This window comes from Oreochromis niloticus, linkage group LG2 (genome assembly GCF_001858045.2).
Source record: "Oreochromis niloticus isolate F11D_XX linkage group LG2, O_niloticus_UMD_NMBU, whole genome shotgun sequence".
Classification (NCBI taxonomy): Eukaryota; Metazoa; Chordata; class Actinopteri; order Cichliformes; family Cichlidae; genus Oreochromis; species Oreochromis niloticus.
This window is the reverse complement of record NC_031966.2, coordinates 11,845,419-11,868,924: the sequence shown is the minus strand read 5'-3', so window position 1 is coordinate 11,868,924 and position 23,506 is coordinate 11,845,419. Positions and strand designations below refer to the sequence as shown.

General features: G+C 36.5%; 1 protein-coding gene across 1 annotated transcript; it reads right to left on the bottom strand.

Moving 5' to 3' along the window:
• Positions 1 to 216: 216 nt before the first annotated feature.
• On the bottom strand, positions 217 to 23,506 carry anxa5a (annexin A5a). Its single transcript, XM_005467238.3, has 13 exons — positions 23,343 to 23,506; positions 23,180 to 23,220; positions 19,839 to 19,923; positions 18,444 to 18,538; positions 16,211 to 16,324; positions 13,231 to 13,321; positions 10,719 to 10,798; positions 10,327 to 10,377; positions 7,758 to 7,851; positions 5,788 to 5,883; positions 5,543 to 5,601; positions 3,824 to 3,946; positions 217 to 1,389 (listed from the first exon to the last, which is right to left on the bottom strand). Exons 2-13 carry the CDS (start codon positions 23,180 to 23,182, stop codon positions 1,330 to 1,332), a joined length of 951 nt encoding a protein of 316 aa, XP_005467295.1. The 5' UTR covers positions 23,183 to 23,220; positions 23,343 to 23,506; the 3' UTR covers positions 217 to 1,329.

The window sequence follows — 23,506 nt, the reverse complement described above, 5'->3', positions numbered from 1 at the left end:
TAGGTCACATGACTGTAAAATATGTATAACCACACTGAACTGAAACACTGAATATTTCTGAACCACACTGAGAAATGATACATTTCGAGAATATTGACATGCACATCTGTGCTGGGTTATTTTAATGACTTTATAATTTTAAACAGATCAACATTTATATGACTCATCCTTACATGCATCCTCCTCGAATTTCATCAATAACAGGCATCAATTAGCACTCACTAATGGGCATATTATTGCAAATTCACCAACCAAGAACTTTACTTAAATACCCATTTGTATTTAAAAGTTCCAGGAGATCAAAAGTTACTAAATATGTGAAGTTAAATTATAAGAAAATGAGGAAACATTGCAGTGATATATGGGAAAGATTACACATGTTGCTTAAGATATGCGATGTGGTTAAAATGGGAGGGTTGAAAAACATACAGTTAGGGCCTGAGTACTAGTCTGCGAAGGCCCTAGTGTAATCACTCCGTTTATTTACATTTGAATTTGTTAATTTGTGAAAAGAAAAGAAATTTTAAGTAAAATATATTGACACTATCTCATCAGTCACTGTAATGAGAAACATTATAAAGACATTATGTCCTCATTTCTAACTCTGCTGCCACCCTGTGGTTCAGTTCCAACATAATAAAATCATTTTCCACCGAGTGACCTATAGGGACCGTTTGTTTGACATTTGGCCTCATCGTGCAGAAAGGCATAGAAGCAATAGATCTCATTATATGCATCAACAAATGTCTAATAGCGTCCCATTACTTATTGATCACCGACAGCCGCATTGCACGTCAAGTCTGGATCACAGCCTCATTTCTTATTAATGAGAGCATCAGGGTTGTCAACATGTAGGGTTTAATAATTGAGCAGCGGTATTGTATTTTCAAACTTGCATTTAACACAAGCTGTGAGAAGCGAGCACAAATAAGGTAAACAGCTGCTAACATTGTGTGTACGCTTGACAAGAAAAAGAGGTCAAAGATCGATTTTAAATTAATCAGGCATTTCATCATTTCAGAAAACATTCTTATCTGCATTAAAATCAAAACTGCTTGTTTACCAAGGACTAAATTAGAGCTGTATGTTCTGTCTGGCATTTAAAAAACAAACAAACAAAAAAAGAACAGTGCGTTGCAAATAATATTCATACTATATAATATTGCCATAAGTCAAAATGACACTCAGGTAATTCACACTAACTCGATAAACACACACTAACAGAAAGAAGAACTATAGATCAATATCCTCATCTCATGTGTATAGCTTTGTCCTGCAGCAACATGATGGCTCATCATTCATTGCTGCTAAATGCGTCATAAGGTTGCATTAATCATTCCCACCACACAGGTAGAGTAAAGCCTTCTGGTAATCTCCAGTTGTGTCTTCCTGTAAAAAGAAAAAATAAGAAGAAAAAAGAGTCTCATTTAATTTGAGAGGTTGAACATTAATTTATCTACTCTGATATGTTCGTTTTAGAAATGACTGAATTCTTTTCATTTAATTTAAGTACTGACAGAGTTAGTTTTGCCCGGTGACAGATTGGCGACCTGATAAAAATTAATGGAGATTATAGTGACATGTGGGTAGCTCTAGCTCAGGTGTTTGGCTCTCCTACTCCTCCTCTCCACATGTCAGTTTGTCCTTGAGTAAAATCATTGAACTCAACATCAACATCCTCCAGTTAGTCACTTGTCCCAGTGTCTTTTGGCAGCTTAGCGAATGCTGCTAACATTTAGCTAATCTAAGCTAAAGCTATAAACATATATGAGCTTTCCTTCCACATTGACTTCTATTTCTGCTGATCTGATGTTACACAGAGTAAGGTAAAGAGTGTCTAGTTTGGATTAATCACAGCACCTTTTCCCCCTGACATGTTCATTGACATCAGTAGAGATTTTTTGCCATCAAAAGTCCCATTTTTTCATCTGTTATCTCAAAATATCAAGTTAATAACTGCAACTGTTGACGAAAAAACCTTGAAATGTTGACGTTTACAGATATTTTATCTAGAGCATTCATGTTCTTAATAGGTCAGCTAACCCGTCCATCCATTGTCTTAACTGCTTATCTAATTAAGATTCGAAGGAAGGCTCGAGCCAACCCCAGCTGTCATCGAACAAAAGGTGAGGTGGGACACCATAGACAAATCACCAGGCCATCACAGGGCTATGTCACCTAGGTACTGCTGTAAATAAATAAATACAGCAATAAAATATCAATTTCCTTTGCTTCTCTGAGCAAAATGCTGCATGGCTATCCAGCTAGCTACCATGTGTATGGTATGGTGTGGTATGGTTTTATAAGCTTGCACATTATTTATCATCCCAGAGATTTTCATGCAGACAGTTGAATTTAAAGTTTATTAAGCAACAAAACATGAAAAATCTAACAGAAATGCCAACTAAATGTCAGTTTTGAAATCTCTCAAGTCTAGGGTCACGCTCCAGCATGCTTAATGCATGATGACTCTCTCTCTTCATGTTCTTTGCCTCCTCTGGATCTTTTCCTATTTTGCTGGGAAATGTTTCCACAGGTACTCAAGTTCTATTACCATCAGTCATTTCCTCTACTGAGGGAAAGCTAGCCGGGGTGACTATAAGTGCTTCCTGTTTGACTGCATAATCGAGACGTTATTTTCAAGACAATTAATACTCTGCATTCAACAGTACTGCAGCGATCCACTCTAATTACTCACGGTTGATTATTATTCAATACACATTAGATTACACCATCCATGTTTACATCATATTGATAAGGAAAAGCAAAGAATTTGTTTGATATCACTTCATAATCACTCTTCATTAAAAACTTCCATTAGCACACTGTCCTTTAAAGGAGACCTATTAAGCTTTTCTTTATTTTCTCTCATATAAATACAGTTACAATGGTGGACGCTAGTGTGTAAGCCTAAGTATAAGCAATGAGCCAAAAGCTTAAAATAGCTTTTGACTTTAGAATAAAAATGTAAAGCCTTAAATAAGCTTAGTTAAGGCTTTACATTTTTATTCCACTTTTAATGTCAGGCATCCATGGTTGGCTGGTTTTCATGTATTTCTTTGACAGAAAATATTTGAAAAGCAAGTCTCCAAGTCATAATTATGCCTTGTACGTTGACATTATCATTATTTACATGTTAGATACCATTAATTGTGGCAACTACTGTGTGACATAAACATTCTCTTATACTAGCAGGAAAAGCACAGGCGTAATTAATGTCATTAGCTATATGTAGCTCTGATCCGTTTGGAAGGCAAAGTGAATAGTGCACAGTACGCGGACTGTGAACATGCAGAATGAATTATAAATTATTTAAAAAGTGGAGAAATTGTAGAATAACTGCCATAATTAAGGAAAAATGAACTCTGCTGAACTGTAAAAAATATATAATATATTTATTCAAGATTATTTCATAATGTGTTATTATCTATTCAGTATTGGCCATTTAGTTCTACAGGAGGATCGTAATAACTCTTCAATGGAGGAACATCTGGCATTAGGAGAATGGATTATTCACTTCATCTCATGTGAAAAGAAGGGAAGCACACTGAGGGAGACATTTAAAGTAAATCACTAATCCCCACTCCATCACTACACTGACGTGAGTAGTGTACAAGCCATCATATCCATAGTAAACCCAGCTGGTGCTCTAAAGTCATGCAGAGGGACAGATGAGTATATTTAGCAGAATATGGAGACAACTGTGGAAAATTACATTTTACAGAAATGTGTTATTCTTCTGAAGTAATAGACTATTCAGTATGTTTCATTAAAAAAGAGCACAAGGGAATAAACAGAAATCCTGGAGGGGCTGAAGCAGTACCTGGATGGTGGTGTACAGAGACTGTCCGTACATCTTCTTGAAACTGGCTCTGATGTCCAACATGTCCACCTCACTCCTGGACACCATTATCCTCATCAGAGTGTCATCATCAGTTCCAGCTCTCTAAATACACAGAAAAAATAAATAAAATAAATCTTGCTCAGCAGACAGAGTAAACCATGCATGAAATTCAATCCAGCTGTATTCAACAAACACAAAACATCATCATTCAAATTTTCTTTCACTTCTTTCAAAGCAGAACATTTCGGGCACAAGGTGTTCTGCTTTACTACAGTGTAAGTCTTATAAAAAAAAAGGTTATTCCCAGTGTGGTGATCTGCCATTAATAATGGTCTTTTTAATAACTGGAAGTAAAAGAAAGAAGCCTGTACAGATTTGTTGGTTTAGTGAACTTTTTTCCCACCATTTCAGAAGTCACTGTACAGTAAAATGAAAAAGTCTATTAGTAGTCTTTGAAAGAGTCAATGTTTGTACAGTCATAAGAAAAAGAAGGTGCACCCTCTTTAGTTCTAAGGTTCAATTATCAGGGCATAACAAATAGAAAGAAAGAAAGAAAGTAAAATCTGCTAACTGAGGCCACTAGAGTCTGAGATATAGCTCTTGGGTCTTTTGCAATTTCTGTGGCATTGTGTGGTCTAACACTGGGTTGGAGCACCAAATCACAGCAACAGTTGCCTATAATAGTATATATAGGCAACTATATAATATAATATATAATAATATAATAATAGTCCTGGAAAGATTGGCAACTGGCTCAAATGTTTTCTTTATATTAACAGTCTTTATCATTTTAGATTATAGACTTCAGTTTCTTTGTAAACAGCTTTTTAACCCTTTCCTGATTGATGGGCAGCAACAGTTACTTCTCCAGAGTGATTGCTGATGTTGTTCATTCTTGACATTTTGTTAACATAAAATTTCTAAACAGAATTAAACTTGCTGATGATCAGCTGATCAAGTGATTTTGATTAGCAGTAGCTGGCTGCTACAATAAGGGTGTACTTACTGTCCACACACAGCTTCAGCATTTTGGCTTTTTTTAAAAAATTTCCACATGCTGAATGATGTCATGTGGTGCTCCTTAGAGGTGACTCTAACCTTAGAATGGAAGGTGTACTTTCCCCCCCCCAAACTCAGTTATTACACAGTGAACCTTGAGTTTGCACTTCAAATATTAGTTCAACATTCTGGAAAAAATGCCTGTACATTTTCTTAAGAGTTGAAGGCAGATTCAGGTCTCTTCCAGGTTAGTTAAGCTTTTAAAGTATATCCTTGTAAACACAATTTAGTTTTGATGTGTTTTTGCTGTTTAGATGTATAAAACAGCCTTTTAGTTTACTGGAAAATGACTACACAGTCACTGCTCCTTCATTTGACTTCACACTTGTTGCCTAATTCATTTTAATGCAACAGCTTGTATTGTAGATGCTCTTCTGATTTGAATTTAAAATCTTCTTAGTATATTGATCTCCTCATATTTGATCAAGACTAATATGAAAATAATTTGTATTTATGTTCCCCCAAAACTAAACAAATACTGAAGCATCATGGAGGGTTAAAAATGACGCCAACACCAACCTTTGTTAAGATTGTTATTTACAGTAGACCACTCACCTGTATATATTCATTTTACAGGTGAGTGATCGGTGAGTATTTTCATTAATTGGACTATGTGACGATGTGATAAATGACACATACCCTCATAGATTTATATAGTCTCTCAGCAAAGAAGTTTGGGATGCTTTCAGCACATTTCACTGCGGAGGAAAAAGACAAAAACTGATGAGGCTATGCGCAAGACTGCATTTCTTGTCATGTTAAGCTGACACTGTCTGACGTTTATTTTTTACTATCAAGTGTTATCTTTCCCCCCAGAGAGATTCTGATTACTTGTCCCCGTATGTGACGCCTAAATTATCACCCAGATAAATTGTGGCTCTTACCAACAGCCAGCAGCAAGTTCTCCAAATTCCCTGTGGTCTCGCCTTTAATGCTGTCCTCTATGTCAGAGCCAGAGAGCTTCTTGTAGGCAGCAAATACTGCAAAAAACCCAAAACAGCCACAGTGACAGACACTCATACATCCTCATTAGAGAGAAACACATCAAGCAATTTTCAACATGAATCTGTTTTTACTTCAGGGCAAAAATATGTCAGTTTCAGCCCTTAGATGATCTCTTTGTGTACAATATGAGTGTGTTTTGGTGAGTTCACTGCATTACATTTCTTTTATTGCATTTATATAAATCTACCTGGCGCTGTGTATAAAAGTAATTGGCCATCCCTTGTTAAATCATGAATTAACTGCGATTAACCACATTTTTTGGAAAGCCAAGTTCAGTCACTTGCCACACCCAGCCTGATTACTGTCAGTCCTGTTGAATCAAGAAAACACTTAAATAGAACCTGTCTTAGAAGGTGAAGTAGGTTAGAAGACCTCACATCATCCCACAATTTAAAGAAACAGATAGAAGAACAGATAAGAAACAAAGTCACTGACATCTGTTAGTCTGGAAAGGGTTACGAAGCAATTTCTAAGACTTTCGGCGAACTATGGTGAGAACCATTACCAACAAACTGAGAAAATTTGGAACTATCTACCAAATTACTCTAAGAGCGCACTGACGATTCATCCAGGAGGTCACAAAAACCCCAGAACAACACCCAAAGAACCGCAAACCTCACTTGTTTTAGTTAAGGTCAGAGTTCATGATTCAACAACAAGGAGGAGACTGGGTAATAATGGCATCTATGGGAGAGTTCTAAGATGAAAACCATTGTTAATCAAAGAGAACACAAAGGCTCGTCTCACATTTGCCCAAAAAATTTATGATCCCCAAGAATTTAAAAAATATTCTGTAGACTAACAAGACAAAGGTTGAGCTTTATGGGAGTTTTGAGTCCCATTGCATCTGGTGCATGACATGCATCAAACGTGGTTGTAGTGGGATGGCCTGGGGCTGCTGTGCTGCTTCAAGGCCTGGACAACTTGCCCAAACTCCATCAATGGAACCATCAATTTTGTTTTCAATCAGAAAATCCTAAAGGAGAGTGTCCAGCCCAAAAAAGGTTTTTCTGAGCGGTTTAATCAAACTTCAGTCAGATTGAGACGCTTAGGCTATTCATGCTTCAAAATCCTCCAATGTGGCTGAATTAAAGCAATTCTAAAAAGAAGTCAAAATTGACAAAATTTGTCCATAGTGATGTGAAAGGCTCATTGCCAATTATTGCAAATGCTTGACTGTTGTTGTTGCTCTCAAGGATGGAACAAGTAGTTATTATCTCCAATAAATCCAAGATCTATTGGAGATCACGGTCTGGTTTTCATTAGTGGAGAGAAGGTTGAACAAGTGACAACTTTTAAGTATTTAGGTGTTCACTTTAAGGTTAAAATTTTCTCTAGTGCCATTACTGAATGGTAATAGGTGAAATTGTAAATAAGTGTTTATATGTGTGTTATCTCACATGACGTGTTCCACTCAATTCTCCAAAGTAAATTTCTTTCAAGGAAAACAATAAAGGCTAATCTAATCTAAATCTAATTAAGTTTTTCTTTATTTTAATTAAAAAAGTTAAAAAGTTACTAGATCAGAAAAACAGTGAAACGAGCAGTCAAACGAGTAATTTGATAGAAACTTGCCAACAACTGACTTTTTAAAAGACTTGCTATAAGTATGGCGATCTGGTTGTTGTTTGTTCACATCTGACTAAACCATTGCACTTTCTATGCTCTCAACTTAGTCTCCACAATCTGTGCTGTTTAAACGTGTTTCAGTGATGTTTCCTGCACATTTTCTTACACTTTGACTTTTTTGTTTTCATTTATTTTCAGTGTTTGTCTTACACAGCTAACGGATGCCCCGAGCATATCACAACATCCAAATGGGCTGGCACAGGCAAACTGGCAAACTCACCTTTTCTGAGATGCTCAGCGCTCCTGTTGCCCAGAATTGTGATAAATTTTTCCTCATCTGTGCCAAACTTTTCCTCACCAGCAGCATACAAGTCCTGTAATGGAAGACCACACCGATGTTCATACTCTCTCTCTCACACACACGGCAACCTCGTGCTGACATGATTTATTGAAACACATGTTAAGAAATGACAGCCTTGCACTGTGCCAAATCAACAATGTCTTTTCCCCCTCTTTGTTATTATAAAGAAAATCTAGATTTCCTGATTTTATGTCCTTCACCAAAGGAAGGTTTTTATTTTTTGTTTCTATCCTTGCTCAGAAATATGTTATCATATGATCAAATACCAAAATAATAACATATTCATATGAGTCATTTATTATTGCTTTTTAATGAATTATGCATTGTTTATTTCTCCTAATTTGATCATAGAGTGGCTTAACACTGCTCTGGTGTTATGAGTCAAGAAGGACTGCTAGTCATGATAATTTGGTGTGTGTTTAGATACATGTTATTGAATGTTAATGTCTGCTAGATGTAATGGTTTTAAAACAAGATGCCATATTATTAAAGGTTGATTTCCTGCTGTTAATTTATTTAATTATCATTCTTAAAAAAAAGACTTGGGCAGAGTTCTTGCCCTTTAGCTTCACTGGCCTTTGGAGAGCATGAATCAGTATGATCAAATTATGAATAATACACATAATATACAGTCAGTTTCAGGATTTTTTTTAACATTGTGTTTTTTTCTTTTTAATAAAGTTCATTCACTCACATTAATATCAAAATGTAATTATTGTAAATCTTTAAAAACATGTTGTATCATAAATCAGGAAAGAGTCTGTTGTTCCAGTTTATCATTTCTAAGCTGACCTCATCATATTGCTCTTTATTAAAGGTTAAGTGGCTTTAATTAGTAGGTCAGATATGTACAGTGACCAGCTGGGTAATAATTTGAGTTATATTCATGTTTGCTTATTACACACACACCTCTGCATGTCTAATGCCAACTTTTGGTGCAAGTATAGGAAGTAATACAAATTATATCAGTGTGTAAAGTTCCCCTTGAGGCACAGACCTTCCATTTCCTTAAGCTTAAACAGAATTATTGAATATTTGGAAAACTGTATATTTATAGTGATACCCCAATATCTATCTATTAAACACCATGCAGTGAGCTTAGCACATATACTAGACATGTGGAAAGAGTTAGACTGTGTCTCTCCAAAGGTAACAAAATCCGCCTCCCTACACCTCAACACCTCACACATTATTTATCCAGTACAAAGATCGAAGTGTGTACGTGACAGTTCAATAATTTACTGCAGGGGATATGTGCCGGACTTTTTTGGTAGAGAGCTATAACTTCTTGGAATCTTCACCAGTTGGCTGGAAATCAATACTAGTTGAGAAATATTCCTTATTTTTTATTTATTACATTTTTTTGCCATGATAAAAATGATCTTCTGAGCCTCTTTATACGATACCCAAAAAGTTAATTCTGTTGATCTGGACGTATCGATTTCAGTGGGATAAACGTTTTGTCACTCATCCAAGTGACTTCTTCAGTCTCGACTGAAGACTGAAAAAGTCACTGGGATAAGTGAAGAAACGTTTAAAGTAATCCCTGTTTACCTTTTTAATGGGCTTTGGTGAGATGCCTCTATTTATTCTTTCTCTGAAACAACCCATTTTCTCTCCTCCTATTTAAATTAAGCTTGTTCTGATAGGCAAACAGTGAGTGTCTGCAGTCATCTTTAAAACATGGTGGAGGCTCTGTCATGGTTTGGGGCTTTATTTCAGCCACAGGTGTTGGAGATTATTGAAAGTAATGGAATAATGAATTATTAATTCAGAGAAGAACCATTAGATTCCGATCCAGCATGCAATACCAGCTGATAACAACAACTTAATTTTTAAACATGACAATGATGCCACACTGTCAGGGCAGTAAAAGCATGCATAGATAGAAAAACACACAATGGAACACTATTATGGGCATTGACTGCTCCCAGGAGAGCCTGGACATCAACATTATTGAAGCAGTGTGGGATCATCTTGATAGAGAACAGAACAAAAAGGCAGCCGACCTCCAAAGAAAAGCTTTGAATATCTTTCAAGAAGGCTGGGCAACTACTCCTGAAGGCTAGTTAAAGAAATGACAAAAAAGCTCAGGTTGTGTTAAAACATGGTCAAATATTGACTTTCATCCTTTTTAGAATAGCATAAGCTCTGTTTTTGTCATATATGCTCCACATTGAAATAAATTGCTACACTTATTTCCCATTTTCAAGTAAAATATAAAGAAATGAAATGTGACTCAAGACTTTTTCACAGTACTGTATACAAAAACTAAGGAAAAACAGAGTAGTCCTGTAAAAACAATGGAACTAGACATTTAAAAAATAGCTTGATTAACACCAGTGTGTAATTGGGTAATAATAAAAAAAGGTGATTTCTTGTTACTGTAGTGTTGAAGTTGCTTGAATTCACTGGACAAACTCACAAAGCAAAAGCGGAAAGCCAGCTCTTGCCATGTGTATTTTTATCTCATGTTCTTCCTTCTTACCTTAGCGTCTTTCTCGATCTTTTCCTCGTCTACTCCCTCCTCCCTACTCCCCTTTGCAGCCAGACAAAAACAGAGAGGTAGGAAACCAGACAGGTACAAAGACAGGTGGACAAACATAAAGTAAAGTAGGTCAGTGTGGATGGAAACATGGTGCGCTCAGAACTCTCTACCCAGGTAACATCTGAACACCTAATTAAATGATCCCTCAAATGTACAAGAACCATGAAAATTACTTTTCTTCCTGTAAAAAAATCACATGAAAGAAACTAAATGTGCTGTCATCCCCCTCCCCCTTTCCAGCCTACACCTCTCATGACTTTCTAATGGCATCACTGTAGGATCTCATTATCAGGAAAAGAAACATAAGTCTTTCCAGCAGTGCCCTTCTTTACCTGCAGCAGGATCACCAGCAGCTTCTGATAGTGCCCTGAGGTGTCACCACAGATATCCTTCTCCAGCTTTCCGCCGAACTCTGGAGGAAAGAAGAGAAGGGGGGCAGACGATTGCTTACAGTTCCTGTTCACGACAGTTGCTAATGATTTCAGTCGACCTTAGTAGGCTGTCCTCTGTTTTGCAGGATGAGCCATGAGAGGAGAGATTTGATTAGCTGACTAAGGGTCTATGCTTTCGTCCAGATCAGATAAACTGCATTCTCTGCCTTGGGCCATTTGAGCCTTTGTTGTCACATATTTTCCATCACGGTTTGTTGTAAGTCACAGCTGCTATGTTAGAGACCTTTCATTAAAGTGTGACAGGTGATACAGAGGTGCAGTGTGTTTATTACTCTGATGACAGAACATATTACACTGAAAATAAAAAGGATCAGCACCACGCTATGGGCTTTAAATAAGCATGGTACTCTAAAGAAAAGAGCAGATATTATAAATCTATATGAATAAAGAAACTATATACGATATACTGTTACTGTTATTTCTGTACTATGCAGTAAATTGACAATAGGCACGCCATCATAGGTTTGGGACTAAAATACTCGAGGGAGGGGTTTGCATTAGGATGGGCATTTAATGTAAAATCTGTTCCAACTGAAGTATGCAGATCCATCTGCTGTGGTGAGCCCTTGGGAATGAGACCAGACCTTTACTTCACTAGCAAAAAGTTAGCATGAGTGCCTGTGCATTGCTCCTATACCGCTTGGATATCCAAGCTGTATACCCTTGCTTGCTGCCCTCAGCTAATAACTTAGCACTCAACCATCTTGTTTAAATATGGTCACTTCTGGCTTTTGTGGTGTCCAAAACTAAAGTTTTGGCTTCGAAATGTGAATTTCTTATTCACATTTGTCTTATGTAAAATCTATGTTTGCTTACAGAGTCATAAGCATAAAGAGATTCAAACTTGTGCTGTGTACTCTAACATAGATCCCCAAATTTCCTACACAACCATCATATAAATTTAACGAAGAGGTGGAACAAATTAAACTGAGTGAGAAGTTGGACAACTTGGAATTTTAAGCACAAGGAAAGGCCAGATCATTTTCAGCTAACTCAGCCTATTAGCTAATTAGCAAGTCTGTGTAATCCTTAACCCTGTGATAGACTGGCAACCTGTGTACCCCGCCTCTCACACTGCTACACACTGTTCCTGCTACTAAGTGACCCTGAATGGAATAAGCAATTAAGAAAATGGATGGATGGAATTTAATCTCTATAGTTTTAAGCCAATTAATTTGCTATAAAAATCACTCCAGACACAGACTGGGTGTCTTGATTTTGAATATTTGAAGGCCTTGTTGGCACACACACACACACAGTTATAATAATAATGGATTGCATTTATATATTCCACTACTCATTCACACACTGGTGGAGGCACGCTACAGTTGCCTGTAGCGTTGCAGCTGACCCATTCCATTCAGGGTCAGAGTGCTATCGGCACCTCTGGCCATCACCAGTAGGTGAAGTGTCTTGCCCAAGAACATAAAGACCAAGACAGACAGAGCTGGGAATTGAACCGGCCACCTTCCGGTTACAAGATGAGCTTCCCAACCCCCTGAACCACGGTCGCCCCATATGCAATACCTGTTCTTTGAAGATTGCCAGCCAATCAGAAGAATTTGCCACCTGATTCTTTAGCACTTGCCTGTGTTGAAGAATCAGGCAGCTGCTAAAGCTCTCTGGAGACCAAAGAAAATAGCAACATAAGACACACACAAGATATGTTTTAGTATTAATGCTTTATCAATGCAATATTAGCTACATATAAAGTACATAAAAAGGTTGGACGACTGGCCAGTTTAGACCTTTGTTTTTACACTTAATGTCACTTTTTTCACTTTCATCAATTTGTTTCGTTTTCATTTGATTTTTTTTGCTTTTACATCCACTCTCTGGATATTTTTAGGCACTTTTAATATTAGAAAGGATTGTGGCTTGGGTTAAAATGTCCCCTTGTCTTAACAGTAACCCTACACATTGCAAAATGATGACTTGGAAGGGTCATAGTCATCTTAGTACTTTTATAAACTGGTGTGTTATTTTCAGCGCCCAAAGAATACTTTGCATGTAGCTAAATTAGGTTTGGTAAGTTCTCATTTGCCACTAATAATTCAAACTGGATTCTTTTAATTATGACTCATTTCCTCGTTGTTATTATTTTAACTATGACAGTTATAACCTTGCCCCTGAAATGAAGCTTTAATCAAAATATGATCTTGAAATAAATCAAATCCCCTCTGTGCCAAAAACTATCAAAACATCAGTGCCAGTTTACTTTTAAAAAGTAAAAAGCTATAAAGCTTTTAAAGGCACAGATATCTTCTGCCAATGAAGTGCCGGTAAAACAAAACACCTTAATGTATTCTTCTAGATGCGTCACTATTTGTAGTAGTCACAGTAACCATGTTTGTCTGTTTTTCTCTGCCTCTTCATCAGTGGAGTGTGTCACCTTTCTTGTACACTTTGGTGATTTCTTTAATCTGCTCGCCAGTCCTGGAGGCCAGGATCTCAATTAGCACTTCATCTTCAGTCCCGGCACCCTGGGAACCCGACGCATGAGATAAATGGAGTCAGTGTGAACCAATATCCATATCTGTTCAATATTAAATTTTAGTACATGTTTATTATATATTAGGCTATATCATTGATTAGTAATATGAAAAAAAAGAAAGTCTAAAAGTGGATAAAGAAAAATATAGAAATAATAAAAGATAATAAGAGATGTACAACTTGAGAGCACAGCAGAGTTAAAAGGTTTGCAATTAGAGAACGAATAGGTTCAGTACTAAAGAGAATTATCTTTGACGTTCACTTCTCTATGCTGCAATTAACCTTACAGCAAAGACTGTCTGACAAACCAAACTAATGGAGGAGTGGGTGTGATGGGAATGTTGAGGCCAAGTCCTAAATGCTTTGCTTTCACTTTGACTAAACACTTCATTTGCACATGGGTAATGCAAATGTAAATGTGTCTGAAGAATAATGAGACAGAAAAAAATTTCATTTGTAACTCATATGAGGATCTGAGAGTTTGCTAAATGTTTTTCCCTCATGCAATTCCCTTCTAACTTTATGAGCCTCTTGTGACGTGAAAAAGAGCACTCATAAAATGTCTGAAATGTCTAAGCTACAAAATAATATGTCCAGTTTGATCTGACATGTTTTTCATTTGAGTTTCACTGAAGGTACAAAAGATAGATCTAATGGGCTCCAATGCTCCAATGCTGCAAAATAAAATGTTTGCAGGAGATATATAGAGAAAGTTTAACCAATTTAAAGATATCTGTATATGAATTTTTAGAATATATTGGCAAAAGAAAAAAGAGTTATGGTATTTGAGACTTTCTAGATTCTAGTTTTAGTCTGTTTGTATTTAAAATTGTATTGGCAATTGAACCAACTGTCAAAAATGCAATCTCAAAATATTGAGCTATGGTCTGCCAACGAGTTAACTAGGAATTAACTTAAATACATTATCTACATATAATTATCTGCATTCATCCAGTGCATGGAACAGAAAGTCTTGGCCATTGATTATCAGTCATTCATTGTCTGGATGTCACCAAAAACCCCTGAATCATTTGGCATTACCCCCTGCAGCTAAGTCATCAGATGACAGTTTCAATTTTAGTGTAACAACGAAAACAAAAAGGCTAAAACTACCATGTAGTACCTGTGACAAAACAACAATAAGTCTTTTGTGCATGAATTTAATTGTTTTTGTCCTTGCCTTTGTTCTCAGTTTTAAACATGTCTTAGTCTTGGCTACATTGTCTGAAGTCTAAAGCAAGCTGTTGAATACAAACAAAGTAATCTGAAAGAAAAGAGCTGACAAGCTGACAAACTCAAAGCCAGCAGTATGATCACCTTCTGCAGTCATCACAGCTGTTACTGCCATCAAACTGTAGTGAATTACACATCCAGTAAACTTTTGACAAACAGGTCCAATATTATTCTTTGTGTCCACCAACTCCAGATAAAAGTTATAATTTAACATTAATTGAATTGAATTTTAACTCTTAGATAAATGTAATGTCTCCACTAGCTATTTGTTGCTGGACAGCCAAGATTTTAACATTGTTCTACTTCCGCTGTTATTACATTAATACATAATTGTAGTTTCTTAATCTCGGAAGTCTAAAAGGAGGCATTAGAAATAACAAATCTGTATGAATTAATCAGAAATAAATAATACTTTAGTGGTTGCATGCATTATTATGGTATTCTTTTGAAAATTTGCTTGTTCAGAATATTAAAGACTTACAAAGACTGCATTTTCATTCTATTTCTGTTTGATTCAGATATATGAATTAGTAGACCTACAAAAACTGAATAGTCAGATAATAAGAAGTATGAGTAATGAGTTTCTAATGGCTGATGATCACTTTGGGCTGTCAGTACAAGTGCACTCCCACTTATTTTAGATGCACCCTAAACCATTGTGTTCTGGAAACGAGCCCTGGCTTTTGGCTGAAAACAGCTGCTTCCTGCTGTTGGAGTTGAGCTTGATGATAGCATTGTAACATATCAGTAAATGTAATGTAACACCAAAATACCAAAATATTCAACTAAAAAAGAATGGGCAGCAGAGATTGGTCTAAATGGTCTTTGTGGAGTTGTCAAGCAGCTTCTATCGCATGCTGTTAACATAAAATGAAAGGTTTTGAATGTCATGTGGGAAAACAGATAGCCTACCTGTTGGCCTAAAGATTTATAACGAAGCTGAGTTGAGTTAAGAGACTAGTAGCAACAGTGGCAGGAACTATTTTTTTATTATGTAGAAAGAGTTCCTGCTGCTGTTGCTTTTAGTTAAAAAGACAAACTGGAAAAAGGTCCTTCTGGTGGCAAACATTTTACCTTTGCAACCAACCTTTTCAGATCACTTTTTCAGTAATGTCTGAGTTCCGTTTATGTGGGCTAAAGAGAGGGAGGGAGCTGGTAGTGTGCATGATATGTTAGTAGCAATTATGTTTGCTACTCTTTTTTCATGTATTAGATGCTTTTTTGCCAATGTTGAAACTCTGTGTAATGTAGATAAAAAAATAAGCCTTTTCAACTCTTGTAGTTGAAATCTGTAGTGTGGCTTCAATATGAATATGGTGCATAGACTGTATAAAAAAAATGGACATAATCATAATGACATCACCTATTGGTTTAAAAAGTCACTGCATTGCTGAACAGTATTATTTTATTTCTATGTACAAAGTGGATAATAAATAACAGCAAAACACACACATGCACCAAAAATTGAAATTTCAGTGGTCCCTAATTTACTCATTTGTTTGTCTTGCTTTAAAAAGTTGAAATGTCTGTTGTGGGAAACAACTATGAAGTGTTTCCTAATCAAACATTATTCAAAAAACATCACAATAAACAAGTAGGCTTCATTTACATTTACATGAGACCCAAAACATGGTTTAAGTTGTTACCTTGAGAGCGTTATGCAGTAGAGTAGCATCATATAAGACAGATGGAGTCATCAGGGCCACAATGAGACTCTCAAACAGCCCACCGAGCTCAGATTTCAGTGCACTGACCAAGTCCTGTGGTCAAATAATGATTAATAATGAGAGGAACAAAAACAGTAATAACTATATTAGTAACAGTGACGTTTATATAAACCACACCGGATCCCAACATTAAAACCAGAAAAATAAGTTAAAAAAAACAAACACAAAATGGCCATTCAGGATCTCGATGTGAAGAAGATGAGGGGAAAAAAAATGACACCTCACTGCTTCACTTACACTTAGAGTATTCAGTGTGACCTGCAGAAAAGGAAAATATATTTACTTTGCAAATTACTCACAGCTGGCTTTCTCTAAATTGTTTTCTGCCTCCAATGATTTGTGAATTGCAGGAACCAAATGAACAACAGCATATACCATTGTTATTTGAGTATGTGGCTCTATTTGTGTATACAATAACACCCACAGCACTGTGCTCACCCAAGTGCTCTTTGGAAAAGTCCAGAAATCATACAGAGAAATAATACATGCAGAATACATTAGACATTAAGCAGAAATCCCCCATATTTCTGGATAACACAATCCATCTATTTGTTCTTTTTTTTTGTTTTGTAAAATGAGTTTAATTTTTCAAGCTAATCAAATCCCAACAAAGAGTATGGGAAAAAATGACAGAGAATGTAATATTTTGCTCTGTTATAGAGAAAAAAAGTTGACTCGGGCTTCAGATATTTTTGCATTTGAGCACAATTGTGTAATGGCGTCATTACATTTTAATACATCGCATAAAAGTTCTCTGCAATAGTGAGCAAAGAAAATAGTCTCACGTTCTGGATCACTTTGATAAAACACTGTAATATACAGAGATATCCCAGGAGCTGCTTTGTGATATATCTATGCTCTCTCAAACTCCTCCATCTACTTATACTTGAGACAGAAAGCTAATTAGCTTTCAGCTTTCAATCCACAGGTGGGCATAAAAAATCTTCACCGTGTGACAGAACAGTGAGACTATGAATGCTTAAAATTCTGTCTAACTAGCTGCACTGAATTCTGGTCCGTAGAGACTGGGGAGAACTGCCCTTCCTGCCACTTATTTGAGGACTGTTCAGTCTTGATCAAAAATCTTGCCCTTTAAATCACAGAAAACCTGATGTTTTTGATGTTTTTGACTGCCTTTTTACTGTTAAAAATTGTTGAACAGAAGACAGCCAATGGTGAAAAACCATCAAGATTCCTTACTTAAGTAATATAACAATGTGAAAAAATACAAACAAAGGTCCTGTATGCAAAATTTCACATACTCAGGTGCACAAGAAGGAATGGAAATGTTGTAAGTCATTAGGATTCATTCCTCCATAAGTTGTACCTGCAACCTAATTGATGAATTAGGTATTGGAGATCTTGGAAAAGCTCAAAATTGTAGTCAACTGCAATATTGAGGGTTTTTTTTTTTTTTACTTAAGCACATTTGTTTGTATTTTAAACATAGATAATTCATTCTGTAATAGCTTTAAAATGTGACTCTGGCATGCAAGTGCAGGGCTTTGTACTGTCGCCTCACAGCAAAACAGTCCTAGATTCAAATTCAGGGTGGGGCATCTTTGTGTGGATTTTCCATGCCTCCCAGTACTCAGATTTCCTCTCACAGTCCAAAGATCTGTTTTTTTTAATGGATTTTTAGTTTAGTGCACTTTAAATACACAATTCTTTAAACAGTCACGATGTTACACATGCACAAACCTACTGTAGACAGATACTCATTTCTGGGCTTATTATATGTGAGCCCCATAAATGCTTCTACAACACACATGGTGGTGCAGGAAGGTTTGAAGACACATAACAGCTGACAGTGTGCAAGAGGTGGGGTACACTCTTGATAAGGCTAATACATGAATGCAGAAAGACTCATGCTCAGTGAAACACCTGCAGCATATTTAGAAGTACCAGTTAACAAAAAAACTGGAATAGCTGAAAAAAAAACCCACAAGCTTTGAACTCAGAACCTTTTTGCTGTGAGGTGACAGTGCTAAATGCAGCACTGTAAAACTTAATTAAGGATGATTAAGGATGATGTCTGGGGTGAAGTTGACCATCCGCCAGGTTGATTTTGTGAAGTGAGGAATGCACAGTGGATGACACAACCTGTAACTGTATATCAGTTCTCTGTTTAATTCCTAGTGGCTCTTCTCACCTTTCCATGGGCCTTTTTATATGCTGCCTTAATTTGCTGGCGCTGATCATTGCTGCGGGCTGTAAGAAGCATGAGGATGGCATCTTCATCTGTACCTGCACCAGAAATCATATAAACCTTAAATAATGTGTGGAAAATGACTCTGAAATCATCTGCCATGTGGGTCAAGACAAAAAAAGCTTTTCATTTCAAGTCTTTCTTTTCAAACACAACACAAATCCTTATTATGACAGCTTCCAGTATATCCTAACCTAAATGAGTCAGCCTGTTAGAGCATGAGATCAGGATTCAAAAGGATTGGCATGGAAGATGATCTAACAACCAACAGCCTTCTGAAGTCACCAGCACCTTCTTAAAAAAAGCTCGGAGAGGCAAACAGGCTGAAGCAGCATGTGTCATTCTCACTCAGGGATCAAATGTTAAATTAGTGAAAGGTAATTATGGCACAAAGCCCAGCTGATCTGCAATGACAGCACTGACTAAAGAACTGTACTTAAGTAGTACAAGTCTGCTGTTTCAAGTTTGAGTCCACAGTGGTTTGCAGACAGGGAAACCATTAATTAGATGTAATGGTTCTGCTCGTACTGGTCATTAAGTGTTAGGAAAAATAATTTACAGTGTTATCGCTTTCTCTCTCTGACACACGCGTGTGCATGCATGCATACATACATGCAAATATGCACACGCACACACACACAGAGCTTCTGAGAAGTAGTTCCAAAAAAAGAGACTCAGACCACAAAGTACTTGTCAAAAATTTTTTTTTAAAGTTTCAGTTTTAACGTTGGTGATACTCTAATTGGTAAAACACACTGGAAAAATGAAATGTTTTCCCATCTTTCAGATGATGCTTACAAAAGGGAGCAGTTCAGATCCTCTGACAGCTGTGTCAGTAATGTGTTCATTATCTGTTTTCACAGTCTTTCCTGTATTTACAACCTCTACTGACAAATAAGAAGATGACAGTTTTTCGAAATTAATATGGGATGAAATGACTGGTCATGCTTTTTGTAGCTTTGCCTCCTTACATCATCACAGTGGACTTTAAATCAAGCAATCAATATGTAATTACGTGCAGAATTTCAGCTTTAATCCAAGGGATGTTACAAAAATTGTGCATTGACTATTTAGAAATTACAGTCGTTTCATACTTAGTTCCCCATTTTCAGAGGTACCGCTTTTCCATTGAATTACTTACACAGGCACCTGCCAAATAAATAAAAAAACACACCTAAGCAGCTAAAAAAAAGCTTTCAACTGTGCAAAGAATTCATTTTTTGTAGTTATGGTGATCTTTGTGAAATGTTGCATACAATAGTCAGTTAATATGGTATGACATGCTAGTGTCAATGTAAAATGAAAGTGAGCAGCAATGCATTTAACCAGGATACTGACCAATCCCTTTCATGGCCTTATGGAGGATTTCAGCATCATGTTTGGCATTGAAGTTGACGTAAGGTCTAACGCTGCCTCGGTATGCCTGTAGATAGAGAGCAACACATGTAAGTAATAAAAGATTTGTGACGAGCAAAGGTTTCCTTCATGTTTCTTTGGTATTAACAACAGTTAGGATGCTGTGCAAGTATGCATGCATTTTATATACCCAATACTCACTGTACTTTCACACATAGGTTATTACCAATTCTGGCCAGAATCATACATGAAAAAAACCCCCAATTATATTATGTTTTGTGCACCTAATGCACTTAAAATTAAATCTTTCCCAGATCAGTTCTCAATTTAAAACCAATGGTAGTGCAGTAGTAGTAAATTAGTACAAGACTCTCATAACTTAACCACCATTTCAGCTAGTCGGGTAGATGGTGCTTTATGCAATGCCCTTCTCTGGCAGAGAATAAAACTCCAGCAGAAATTTTTTATTCTGTGGGCATAAAAATTTTAAGATACTGAAAATTTCAAGCGACTGTTAGTAGCAGCACTATAAACCTTTGCCAAGGGCCATCAAAAACCCGCATGGGTTTAAATGTTGTCTAACCCAACAGTGAGGCAATACTTTAAGTAAAACCTAAATCAGGTCTGACTGCTGGTTTTTGTCAGCAGGTAATTTTAAAAAATGTGTTTTCATCTTACTTGGATGTGCACACATTCTTAAGGGAAAAGGCCATTTGTAGAAGAAGCAGTAAAACATTTGCCACAGCTGCAGCCTTGTAATAAAATGTGCAGGTGGTGAAGTGAACAAATATCTTTGCCTACACCTCTTTATCAAGATTTGTATTATTTCTCTTGTTGATCATTTGTGTGTGCTATTCTGTATTTTCATAAGAAAATGGCTTATAAATGTTACAGCGTGCTCAAGAGAGCAACCTCCTTCTGCAACTTGACAGCGTCTCCTTGAAGTGTCAGTGCTACTGTCACTGTGTTTATTCTGCCTGTACTGTCAACCAGTTCAATTTGGCACCACAACCTCTCAAAAGCTTTTGTATGTTAAAGTTTTTAGCATTATTGTTCATCCTGCTTTTTGCTACAAATTTTAGCATTCAGACTTTCTACTAAGACACACAACAGTTCTTTTTAGATGCTTCCTTGTAACAAGAGTAGTTCAACGTGTTTGAGTTTTATCCCAAACGCCCTTCCTACTGCAACACAAAAGGGAATTTGTGTCTCTGGCTGGAATTGCACTAGAATTTAAACCACTTATGGTTTAAAGCCACCTTTCTACTGAGACACAGACTATATACAAAAGATGGACATCTGCTTTAACATCTCCCACTAGTTGGGCATTTTCACTGTATCATTTTCACTGTTTAAATCTTGGTGTTTTAAAAATGGTACAAAGGCTTGAATCTAGAACAGAAATTCATCTGGAAATGTTTACTTAGCCTTTTCCCAACATTACGTGAGGTGTCTCAGCATTTATCAGATCAAGTGTAATGAAATACACTAATAATCCTAACAGTCGCCTTTTACAAAACAGCCTTACGATAAAAAGTCATGTGTGACTGAAAGAGAAAACCATGTGAACAAGTCCTTTATAAACTCTTACTCTGACATGGGAATGAACCTATTGTCCAGATGGCACTGAACATTGGGGTATAAAGAAGCTCTGAAGGATAATTAGCCAAATCTGCATCACATGAAATAACACACAAAAAGCAAAAAGATTGTTGTGACAAAACTCAAAACGACTGATGAATCATTCCATGTCAGTTCATCAACTGCCTCCTAGCTGACCGTCTTGGATTTGCCCGAAAAAATTCTGTAAGGAAGATAGGACTCACTTGATTACATACATGCTCTCTTTTTGGCCAGGAAAAAACAAAATTCTTACTGGGCAGTGAACGTGCATAAATTGAATTAAAATATTTTGCTCTGCTTCTGAAACAGTCTTTGGCTGCTATAAACATATAACTGAACTCAAAAATTCATACGGGGATTTTAACAGAAACTTGTTCTTTCCAAAGAAGTTCATTTGGATTTGGTATATGATGTCATACATGAGAAATATCACACTGAAGTTGAATGCTTTTTTAATATTTTCTGTAAAACTATTCACATTATTTGAATATTATATTACATGAATATTATGTGCCTTGCATATGAAAAGCTACAAAAAACCAATATCAGTCCCCTACCTACATACAGGCTTCTACCATCAGAGATCAGACGGCGCGATTTTTTAGGGATTATTCTTATTAAGAAGTGTCTCTTCACCTGAATTGTTTTTTTTTCAAGGCAAAAACTTCAGAGGGAAGTTTGGGTTTTTTTGCTTTTTTTTTTTGCTTGTTTGTTTGTTTGTTTGGTTTTTATTATTTAATGGATTGAGATGGTATTATGTCCAGCACTTTTTATAAAATGAGCATAAACACAAATATAAACTCTCTGGAGGCAATAAGTTGGATATCCTTTGTTCATAGTATCTAAAAACTTCACCTGCTGTGCATCATTATTCCTGTGTTTCTGTATTTTGTAATGACAACATTTTTAATATACCTCAATCACAACTAGACTATGTAGTATGTAATAAATAAATGGTTTTAGCCTTAGTTCATTCAGACGTCATACCCAACCTCAAAATGTGGTTGTTTTATTCACTCTTTTTAGTTTTTAAGTAAAGATGGAGTAGTCTCCTTTTTTAAACCATCACGCAGTGCCATCTCCCAACTGTCCCTTGATGAAATTGTAAGCCAGTGGGGATACAATAGAGACAGGTGCCTGCAGTTTCCATGTACATGGTAATACAATATGGTACAAACTAGACCACCATCATCAACTGAAACTGAGTTCTTTCTTTACGTGTCCTCATTAGACAGTCTGAGGTATCTCAGCACACTGATGGGGATAAAATCAAATCAAGGATATCAAATGAAGCTGCTGCTTCTCTTTTCGTGCCAATGTAAGTATACAGCGCAAGGCATACTAATGTTTTTCTAATGAGTGCATCTTCACAGAAACTCCTTTCAGTGAAATGAGGCTCATCAAAGAGTCAGGGTATCCGCACACACCAAGGGAAATTGGAAAAATGAGAATTTAGCCTAATATATAGAGGGAAAAATAATTTAGGGCTACATGCAAGCCAGTTGATTGAGCTATTTGTGATGGGCATCGTTTCAGAACGAATGTCACAGTGACTTGAAAAGGGAATGACCTTTCAAGAGTCAAGCCACACTTCATTACACAAACAAAGTCCTAGAGCTGCAGCTAAACAGGAGGGATTCTTGGCACTTTGCATAGCTTCTCTTTTCACAGAGCACAAAACAATGAAAGGACACACTTACCATGCTTTTTTTTATTGATGATTGAAGATAATTAATGTCAACTGAAAGGAAACGAAACAATTTTTAAAAAATTATTGAAACAAAGGCTTAGATTCACTGGATTTATTCAAAAACAGTATAAATCCAGTGGAATTACTCAACAGTAACAAGTTTCTGTTCTTACCAACTGATGTCTGTCTTCTTCTCCACACAGATGATCTGGAGTCAGGTAAGCTCTTTATTTTCTTCCCCCTAAAACTCCTCCCTCACGAAGGAAAGCTGACAAGATGCACATCCTCATCTGCAGGTAGTGTTGCCTTTCACTGACAGTCAAACGTGAGCTGGTTA

Excerpts from the sequence above, each read along its gene's own strand:
- anxa5a (XM_005467238.3), bottom strand. Across the intron at positions 13,322-16,210 it reads TACTGCATAACGCTCTCAAG|GGTGCCGGGACTGAAGATGA; the intron begins GTAACAACTTAA and ends TCGGGTTCCCAG. Across the intron at positions 10,799-13,230 it reads CACCAAAGTGTACAAGAAAG|AGTTCGGCGGAAAGCTGGAG; the intron begins GTGACACACTCC and ends TCTTTCCTCCAG.